Genomic DNA, 10,810 nt, shown 5'->3' on the forward strand with positions numbered 1-10,810 from the left:
TTTAAAGGGATAAAGTAGTCCTTCTGCACGATCATTCGTATGTAAAAAATCGCACACTAATTACTTAGTAATTACCGGCTAGTTAAAACATTTTACTCCAGTTAGCCTTCTTACTGTAAGAGCCTGCATTTACATTGAAATAACAACACAAACCTTGATCAAAAAGAAATCCCAAAAAACAACACAGCCGTAACTTGTTTAACAGCAGCAACCAAACCAATCAGAGGACAATAATAATAATAATCGGGCGTATGAATGGGCGGATTTAGGCTGCTAAGAAATCGCCCAAATTCCATCTTGCATAATTTTCTGGTATGTTTCTATATATTCCATCCATTTTTTTAGTTAATTGACTGACTGTTATTGTGGTTCAGTATCGTTTGCATTTGCCGTCAGTGGAACCACTATGCCGTCTTCTAATTCTTCACACTCGAGGTATCATTATTATGTTCGGTTTTGACCTAATTATGTGAATTTTGCTATCATTTTGGAACCAACTATTTCTATTGCCTTTGTAGCCTGCTCAAGTCATACTTATAGGTGCAAACCCTAATTTTCATTATCAAAAGATGAACACCATTTTTGACTTCTCAAAAGACTACAATTTTTTGACTAGGTTACGCGTTTGATACTGCGTTACGAACGCGCCTACCGGAAGCGTTACGTGCGTACCGACACTGGTTACACGCATACCTGCATTTGGTTATGTTATTACCGGTGTCTGGTTAGGCCCGTACCAGGCTAGTAACGGTGGGTTACACGTGTACCGGTGCCGGATTGCGTGTTTACTGGCATTGGGTGGCACGCGTGATGCCAAATCGTGCGTCTTATATCAACTCTTTCTTATCGTTTGAAAAGTAACGCCAATCCATTTTGACCCGTTTGAAAATAACGCCAACCTATTCTGAACCGTGCCATTAGAAATGGTTGTCTCAAGGAACCCACTCTGACTTGTTCTATGAGAACAATCACCCGTATCAAAATGTAATCATATTGAATGTTTATGTGATATCTTTGTCAGATTTTTACAGTGCTGGATACAGTCGAAAGCCTTTAGATTATGCAAATATGAGAATGCTACTGTTGAGGCGATGTTTTCATGCCACAGGTTTCATTTCAAGACATTTGTGTATACTTTATCTAAGGGGGATTAATATGTATTTAGAATAACAAATTTCTAAACTTTTAGGATTTTATAGCTCGAGAGAAGGAGATCATTACCAAATACTAGGCGTTCCTCAAAATGCTAGCAAAGATGAGATCAAAAAGGCTTTTCATGCAGTAAGTAGCTCCTGGATTCACATTACACCATTTTCTAGAAAAATAATGTAAAATCCTTTGTGGCAATTGGTAAACAGATGTTTACCAATTAGTTTGAAGAATTCTTGTTTTCAGTTGAATTAGTTTGAAGAAAATGAAGTTGTGAATTTTCTTGGCTGTCATTAGAATCATTAATCTTTTTTGACTTTTATGATTTGAACATTTGACATATCTTTCATAATAATGGCTACGGAAAAGAATGTGCTTGGCGAGGATGAATTTTGTGGATATGAACTATGAAGTAACCAGTTATTTACACTGTTATGCCATTATTAAGTTTGATATTAAAGCTATATGGTTTCTGACCAGAACGATTTAATCAGGGTGTTAGGATCTAACAACACCATATGAACGCCAATATAGGGAGAACACAGTGTAAATACGTTTGTTGCATTGTTTAGAGGTTAAGTTTTGTGACAAAACGCGTAGGTAAATGGTAAGGAGGTTCTTATGCATTAATGAAAATGAATTTGCCTGTTAGGCTTTTGCAGTGGAAAGCTATTTCTTGTTACCACTTTGTTAACTGTTATGCATTATTGTTCTATAGTTTAGTACTATAACCTTAAATTTCAGTACTACAAATCTATTTGTGCAAAAGATGTTTTATAGGTATGTCTTTTACATCTGATTTCTTATATTTTTTTCAATATTTGCTCTTTAGCTGGCGAAGAAGTATCATCCAGATGCAAATAAAAATAACCCTTCGGCAAAGAGAAAATTTCAAGAGATAAGAGAGGCTTATGAGGTATTGTTATTATGCTTTCTTTTATTTCAATTCTTATTGAAGATATTTGAACATTTTTTCTTTTGTGGGTGGTGAATTATAGGTACTGCAAGATCCTGAGAAACGAGCTGAATATGATATGGTAACATTATTCTGTGCTTACTTTTGTCTAATCAGTTTTGAACTTAATCATTAAATACTTAAAAGAACAATGCTTTCTGTAATGATAGTTGAAGCAGCATTCTAGAGATGGAGAAAACACAACTTATTCTGGAAGAGGTACTGGTGGATTCAGACATGCTAATCAAAGTGCTGAGTTTTCTGATTCATTCCAAAAAATATTTTCTGAGGTACTTTTATTTATAACATTTGTTTTCCTATTTAAGTTTCTGACCTTTTGTTAATCATATTGTATATGTTTTGAGTATGCTACAGATTTTTGATGAAGAAGCTGATTATATTACAAGCGATGTTGAGGTTAAGTGCGTTTTGTACATGCAATTATTTATTCGAGTTATTTCAACATTTTTCTTTGTTTTGGATATTTTAGGTTGAGCTGTCAATTTCGTTTATAGAGGCTGCTCGTGGCTGCACAAAACATCTATCAGTTGATTCAAATATTCTTTGTGATTCTTGTCGTGAGTACTTAGCTGTTTTATATATTTTCTTCTAGAAGTTTCTATGTTTTATATCTTTTCTTCTAGAAGTTTCTATGTTACATCTTTTCTTTTTGTTGTTTGTAGATGGGTATGGTTACCCTGTTAGTGCTAAGGCAAAACATTGTCCAACTTGCAAGGGCACTGGGAGAGTAAGTGTTTTTCTTGTTCTTTTTTTTTATGTTGGGAGAATTGCATATATCCCCTTGTAAATTTCACTAATTGCATATAAAAAAACTTAGTAAAACGCAAAAAAGATAAAAGGAAACTCATTAGCGAAACATGTAAAAAACAGAAAAACAGATTTTTTTTATTAAAAAAACAAAAATTAGTTAAAAATGGGTAAATATGAAATTTATGAAAATTTTAAGGTTTTAGTAAAAAATAAGGGTAAAATAGTCATTCGTTAACTTATTTTTAATAAAATAAAACAAAATGGATAATGAGTTTCCTTTTGTTTTTGGATCGAGTAAATATGCAAACAATCAAGTTTACAAGGGGATATATTGATAGATGCAATTGTCCCTTTAATAATAGCCATTGGAATGATTTAACCCAGAATGAAAAAAAAATAAATAAATGTTGCGTACTATGTCTGATTATTATGAATTTTCACCTCATTTTTTAGGTTTTTATTCACCCATTTATGGCTAGGTGCAGCACTTGTAAGGGGTCAGGCCATATTATTAAGGTTTGACTTCTAAAAGTAAATTAATTTTTAGACTCGCAGAAAATATGTTAATGTTTTGTAAATATTTGGTACAGGAATATTGTAGGTCATGTGGTGGATCAGGGATTGTTGAGGTAGTTAAAAATGTTTCAGTTCCCATACCAGCAGGTTGATGCTAATTAAATGTTCCTTTACCATTATTAGATTTTATTTGACTAAGTTAAATTAAAATATTTTCTTGTTTTCATATAAATAGGCGTAGACTCTGGTGATATAATATCGGTTTCAGGAGCTGGAAAAGTTGGAAGACGGGGTCAGCTTGGTACCTTAACTATAAAACTAAAGGTGAATATTAGACTATTAGTTATACTTCAACTATGTATTTTTCTTTTTCTACGGGAGAATTTCATATATACCCTTATGAACTAGTTAAATATCATATATAACTTGTTTACATAAATTATCATATATGCCTAATGTTTTAAGATTAAGATATCCTGTTTACCCATTGCAGGAGAACAATTGAAAAATGACCAATTTATCCTTATTTATTCTAAAGGTTTAAAAAATTTCATATATACCCAATTTTAACCTTAAAATTATATATTTGCCTATCAACAATATTTTTCTCACAGTATAAAACTTATCTATTCTATTTTAAAATTATATATTTGCCTATCAACCTTAAAATTATGATACTTCACAAGTTTATAAGGGTATCTATCAATTTCTCCCTTTTTTCTTTTTAATTATTCAGTGGTTTCATTTTTTGTTCTGTCATTTAGGTTACTGAAGACTCGGTTTTTCAAAGAGATGGTGCAGATCTATATGTAGATTCAAATATTGCCTTCACTCAGGTGAGAAGAACTGTTTTCAATTTTTTGTTTCATACAAATACTTTTAATATAACTTTGGTATTGTAGATGAATTTTATATTTTAATTGAATTTTCAAAATTTGGCAGGCAATTATTGGTGGGAAGGTTGATGTACCGACACTAAACGGAAAAACACAAGTAAAAGTGAGTCCCCAACCTCCATATTTATGGGCACTTTCTGTAGTTTATTTCAAATCTGATTTATTTTTAGATCTTTTCGGTTTATATACTTCCCAGTTGGAAAAAAGTAAGATGTAGTCAAAAGGAGTCTATAAATACGGAGGGAGAATTATATATATACACCCTTGCAAACTTATGAAATATCATAATGCCCCTATAAAGTAGTTAAAATATCATATTTTCCCATTTCATTGAAAACAATTCAAAAATGACTTTTTTTTACGCTTATTTTTCTAGAACTTTATTATTAAGGTTTCGTATTTACCCACTTATATCTTGAGAAAAATAATGTTGATAGGTAAAAAAATTTGAAGGTTAAAATGGGTATATATGAAAATTTTAATCTTTTGTAAAATAAGGGTAAAATGGTTATTTTTAAATTGTTTTTAATGAAATGGGTAAACAGGATATTTTAAGGGAAAATATAATATATTTAGTTTGGATTGGGTATATATATATATATATATGATCACAAGTTTATAAGGGTATATATATTAGTTTGGATTTGGTATATATATATGGAATTCTCTTTGAATAATATCTGGAATTTACATAATGCGTATATACATGTTTATTTTGATATATTTTTAGTATTTTGAAATCTTTGATGTGTTTTAATCCTGATTGATTTATGTAACTTCACTAGTTTTACTACTATCAGATTGTATTTGACTAAATTAAACTAAAATATTGATCTCTACAGATACCCAAAGGGGTTCAACATGGACAGCTCACAATACTAAGAGGCAAAGGTACGTAGTTTCTTTTTTGTTTTTGCCAAAACGGGCCCAGGTTGGTTGCCCCCCCCCCCCCCAACACACACACACAAACATTTTATTCTATCAACACACACACACAGAGACACTTAGACACGTATTTAGTATGTTACTGTGACAGGGTTGCCTAGGAAAGGTTTTTTTGTGGATCATGGAGACCAGTATGTACGTTTCCGCATTAATTTTCCCACGTACGTGTTGTGTTCTATACCGAGCCTACTTTTGATTATGATTATGTATTTTTTTATTCTTTTAAAAGTGAAAGATTTATTTATAATAATACTGCAGGGTAGTAAATGATCGTCAGCGTGCTATACTTGAAGAATTTGCGAAGGAGGAAATTGAACAGGAACAGAACGCGTCAGCTTATGGAAATTGGTGAGTACCTATTTATGTTTACTGCTGTAGTTAAATTGGACAAAAAGTTACACGCAATGCTCTTTAAATATTTGAAATATATTCAAACGGATTCCAAGTGGAGAAAATCACAAAAACAGACATTTTTTTGGTAATCTTATACCTCTATAATCATGTCAGACAAGTCTGGCCTATATCGCAATGGAATACACAAACAAATTTGCATATCTGTCTCTCACCTTTCGAGTGTAGTTTTTACACATTCATTTTATTTTCGAGTATCTACTTGTATTTTTGTAAATGAATGGCTAGTCTTGACGTCTTGTATGTTACAAGACATTTACAACAATACGTGAAATTAAATAAATACATCAAATAATTTCGCTTATGCCATGGTAAAAGCCGAGTCGAGCCAGGTTGAGCTCGGAGCCAGATCGACTTGTTTATCTTAACAAGTTGAAATGTTGAGCGTGAACTCGAGCTCGCCTCTTAAAAAGCTTGAGCCAGGTCTTTTATTTTTTAAATTTGATTTTATATTTTTACATGTAATGTACATTTAATAAACTACAAACTTTGTAATTTACATATATTAAAATTTAGGTTATTCTGGGATTATAATCTATATATTTTAAAATTTGGGCTTTAATGCCAACAAGCCAGGCTTACATGGCTCGGGCTCGGCTTGTTTACAAATGAATTGTTTTCGAGCGAGCCGCGAGCCATGAGCTTTTCGAATAACTCTTGGTATAAATATACATACAACAGCTATTATGTGATTTTCTCTTTAAATTTTTCTATTTTTTTATAAATGTTAAGTGTTTTACTCTACTTTAAGTTAGTACTTGCACGCAATTGTGTTTTGGTTAAGTTAGCCATAATCATGAATGTGATGAACATTCTAAAATGGTCAAACAGGCTTTATCAGCAGCTATCTACTGGTTGAACTTACAGGTGGGCTCGTTTAACCGAATACGCTACAACTCCCAGATTCTTGCTTGAATTTTCAACAGTAATGCTGGTTCTTCTCTTCATCAACAAAATCTTGACCTAGATCCTCGCGTGCTCAAATCAACTTGGAGCATTCTTGACACATATTGATGCCTGCTATCACTGCATCATGACTTGTACAGGACTACAGAAAGAGGTGGTGAGTTTCCTCTTCTAATATAACATTTTTGTATGGAAATTAGACGATCAAAACCTGAAGTGGCATTGCTATACCGACTTGCACCTTGTGCATTGGAAATGGTTCCTAGCCATTGGTACCGCAGACTTTTGAGATGGGGTTATTCTGAATACCTTAAAAGTGTGCTCTCTTTTAGGTGTTACTTTGATTAAACATAATGATTTAATGTGTATGCTTGGTTCATACTTTTGAGCGAGATTTTCTTAAGCAAGATTCGTTCTACGGGATATTTTTGCAGTACTAGCAGAGAGTCTATTACAAAGTTTTACCATTTTAACCTCTTTTGTAATAAAAAAAATATGATTATTTTATATTTCAAGATACTATCCATTGTGGTGTTGCGTAGGCTCTCAAAATAAAACTTGCTACCAATTACACTTGGTTTATAGATTCTGGAGACATGGTACTGAGTGCATAGTATAAAACTGTTTGCAAAACAAATTGTTATCAGATATTAAAACAAACCATTGCATTTTTATCATGGTCTTTAACTGCTAAGGTTAAATGATGTCATAAACCAAAACCTAGTTCCGCTTAGGCCACGTGTTAAGACATGTTTCCCTTAGAATAGTTTTTGCTTGTTTACGAAGTTGTTTCCTATTGGCGTAACAAGAAGTGGTTTGTTATAATGTTGGAGATTATCACCTGAAAACAGTATGGCTCTAGTTGGATTTTGGGTGCCTCCGTCGTGTCAGAATCTTCTAATGGATTTTTTTTTGTATTATTAAAGATGTCCTTTGGTTTAATAGTTAGACTATAAACATATGAATATGAATGAATTAAGTTCAGTGTTGTGTTAACTAGTGCGAGTAGATCTTGGTTCCTATCTAAAAGAATTAAGGAGTAGTGTCTTGGTTCCTGTTAACGAGAACAGAGGAGGCGTCTAATGTCATGGTAACTACTGGAGAATTAGGGTGTGTTTGGGATTCCTTATTTAAGGTAAAAAGGCCTTTTTGTGATAAGTTCAAAAGGTCTTATGGCTTTCTAATAAGGAGTTTCCAAAAAAGTGTTTGGATTAACATAAGACAATAAGTTGTTTTTAATAAGTGTTTGGTTTAACTTATTGATGTAAAATGACCAAAAAGGACATTTTTGTATAAGTAAATAAGTTGGGTGGAATGGAACTTGGAAGGGTGTAATGGGTATTCTAATCCTATAAGGAGATAAGTTAGCAAACTCTAACTTATTGATGAAAACCTTTATTTTGGCTTTGTTGATAAAGAGATATGGAAAAGGTCTTATGTGTTCCCAAACATTTTGTTAACACAAAAAGGACTTATTCAACTATTATAAGTCATAAGGAGAGGAAAATAAGGAATCCCAAACACACCCTTAACCGTCAAACCTTAGTGTTAGGAAGTTTACGCGTGAGCGAGAAGTCAGGGGTGGATTTACTCTTAGTTGTGAGGGGAGAAGTTCCCACTCAATCAACCAAGAATGCGTAGGGGAAAAAAAGAGAAGCCCGTTTTTAAGGATAAAAAAATATTAATAGTACCCCTTAGCAAAATATTAGTTGCCCCATAATTGGATGATTAACTAACAAAAGAGGAATGCAGAATTTCTTTTCGCATTCCATGAAGATTTTTTGAGCTTCTTTAATCGAAGTTCATGGGATTTTACTATTTACAATTAGTGGATCGTGCAAATGATGGTAGAGGTACGCAAAATAGCTGGTTAACCGAGCCGACCCAAAAATGGAATTGAAACCTAGCCGGTTTAAAACCGATAATATGGAAACCGGTTTGGAACTGATTGAAAGTGTAGGTTCAGAACCAGTTTGTAATTCTCTCGACCGAAACAGGTTACCCGAACCAAAACCGGCCAAAACAGGCCAAAAACTGGTTTCAATCCTAACTGAAACCGATCATAAGTCGGTTTTGACTTTTATTGACCAAACCGAACCAGTTTTAACCCAAACCGGTTCTGGGTTTTAAACCGGTTTGTGCACCTCCAGATGATGGTGGCTAATTCCAAAATACCAAATATCTCAAGTTACAAGTTAAACCTTATAGATTTGAATTTTAATTACCCTAAAGTTATGAATCATAATTAACTAAGTTGAATAAACAAATAATGTGATTTGTTGTTGGATTAGCCAATTGCTTTGTGAGTGTTTCTTATTTTCTTATAATAAGGAGACTTGGTGGTGGCATGATGTGCAAATCAAGATGTTAGGGAGTTATTGATGTGCACGAATGAGGAGGAAAAAGCGAAATTAAGGGATAGAAGAAGGCAGCGACTGAGGCAAAGCATAGTCTATGAAAGGATGAATAAACACTTGAAAATAACTAATTAAGGATGGGGAAGATGACTTGTACAAGATTTTCAAAGCTAGGAAGCGCAATATTCAATACTTTGGATTCGTGAAGCTTATAATGGGAGATGGTGGACGCTTGTTAGTAAAATGCCAAGACATCAAGTTGAGATGACAAACATATTTCCGTAGTCTTTTTAACGACCATAGATCTGATAAGGAAGAAAGTGAGAACCTAATTACACAACGATGATAAGGAAATAAGTGCTACTATCCTAATATAACACAAAAGAGTTGAAGAAGGCTCTATGAAGATGAGAGAGGTTAGGGTGGTTGGATCGGACAACATAGCCATTAAGGTGTGGGTTTAGTTTCATTTTATAAGAACAACGGGGATGCTCAAGGGGTTAAGGTTTTAAGCCATAATATAAAATTCTGGGATAGGGTAATTGAGACAAGACTTAGACAGGAAACCAAGGTTACAGAGAATTAATTTGGTTTATGTTGGGAAGGTCAACTACGGAGGCGATACACATTCTAAGAAGATTGATGGAAAAGTACAGGGAGAAAAAAATGTGGTTTGCATATAATGTTCATTGATCTTGGTAGTCTTGAGAGAAGAGGGGTGCTTGGGAGTTATGTAGAGATAACTAAGGATATGTAGTACATGGCTAAAATATGTGTGCGTGCACCAATGGGGGTTACAAACTTCTTCTTTGTGGAGGTGAGCCTCCACCAAGGATCCACGCTGAGTCCATTTCACTTTGCAGTAGTCTTGGATGAGCTATCGCAATCGATATAGGAATCAGTTACGTGGTGCATGCTCTTTGTAGATAATATTGTGCTAGTTGCGGAAAGTAAAACGAGGCTAAATGAGAGCTTGGAAGTATGGCTAGTAGACTTAGAGCGAAAAGGTTTAGGGATAAGTCGCTTTAGAATAATATACATCTATAGTAACTTCGGTGGCGCAAAACTAAGGTTCTTCTAAGAGGGCTGTACTTATTTTCTTTGTTCATCTACTCCTTGCTATGTTGTCTGTTATCAATATGTCATTATCTAGTAAAAAATAATTAAATCAGTGTTTCTAATCACCTAAGTAAGCTAGGGTAAGTAGGGTGTCGAACCACAAGGAGCATGTGGTCAGTGTAACATGCATCAGATTTCTAATATTATGAAGTAGCAGTTAATAGTGCTGATCACAGAAGCAAACAATTTGAGATTAATAATGATTAAACAACTTAACAAATTCGAGCAATAAGCAAAAGCAAATCACACCGGGGTTTAAGTATGCAACTAAACAGTAATCTCATGCAACTTAACAGATTAATTATCATTGGTCAATACAGATTGATTAACGAGCTAAACCGTAGGCATCAACAATCATTAACACTCGATACTGGTTATCAAACATTTCATACCAGTGTGACTCAACTAAGGGCAATTGTATGCTTCAATGTAATCAATTAATCAAACAACCCTATAAGTAATTATTATAGCAACCAGCAGACTAATCGTTCTGATCGAAATAAACCAAAACCGACTGAATGCGCCGGAATAGCTCTTCTCTGCCTTGGAAAGTGCTTTGGAATGGTCAAGATACGAATATGTTCGTCAAAACATGTTTTTAACCAAACCCTAAATTTCCCGTCTTTGGCATCCACCGCGATGGGGTCTTCATGGGTCCATCGCGTACTGATATAGACCAAAAGTCAACGATCCATTTAAACGAGTCCATCACTGTACGCGTTGGACTCTTTTCTATATGCGACGGGTCTCTTCCCCAGCTAACAATGTTTCTTGTCTCGTAACGC

The 10,810-nt window shown here is 33.8% G+C and overlaps 1 protein-coding gene across 1 annotated transcript; it reads left to right on the forward strand.

The window, feature by feature from the left end:
• The first annotated feature begins 255 nt into the window (after window positions 1–255).
• Window positions 256–6,961, forward strand: LOC143591378 (chaperone protein dnaJ 1, mitochondrial-like). The gene is made up of 19 exons (XM_077071598.1): window positions 256–312; window positions 375–435; window positions 1,022–1,108; window positions 1,190–1,281; window positions 1,982–2,065; window positions 2,148–2,186; window positions 2,275–2,394; window positions 2,480–2,521; window positions 2,595–2,682; window positions 2,788–2,852; window positions 3,329–3,391; window positions 3,466–3,538; window positions 3,627–3,715; window positions 4,156–4,227; window positions 4,334–4,390; window positions 5,130–5,178; window positions 5,324–5,393; window positions 5,491–5,580; window positions 6,475–6,961. Exons 1-19 carry the CDS (start codon window positions 256–258, stop codon window positions 6,500–6,502), a joined length of 1,326 nt encoding a protein of 441 aa, XP_076927713.1. The 3' UTR covers window positions 6,503–6,961.
• Window positions 6,962–10,810: the final 3,849 nt, after the last annotated feature.

The sequence above is a fragment of the Bidens hawaiensis genome, unplaced genomic scaffold (genome assembly GCF_021521415.1).
Source record: "Bidens hawaiensis isolate Kalapana, Puna unplaced genomic scaffold, B.hawaiensis_p1.1 tig00039597_1, whole genome shotgun sequence".
Classification (NCBI taxonomy): domain Eukaryota; kingdom Viridiplantae; phylum Streptophyta; class Magnoliopsida; order Asterales; family Asteraceae; genus Bidens; species Bidens hawaiensis.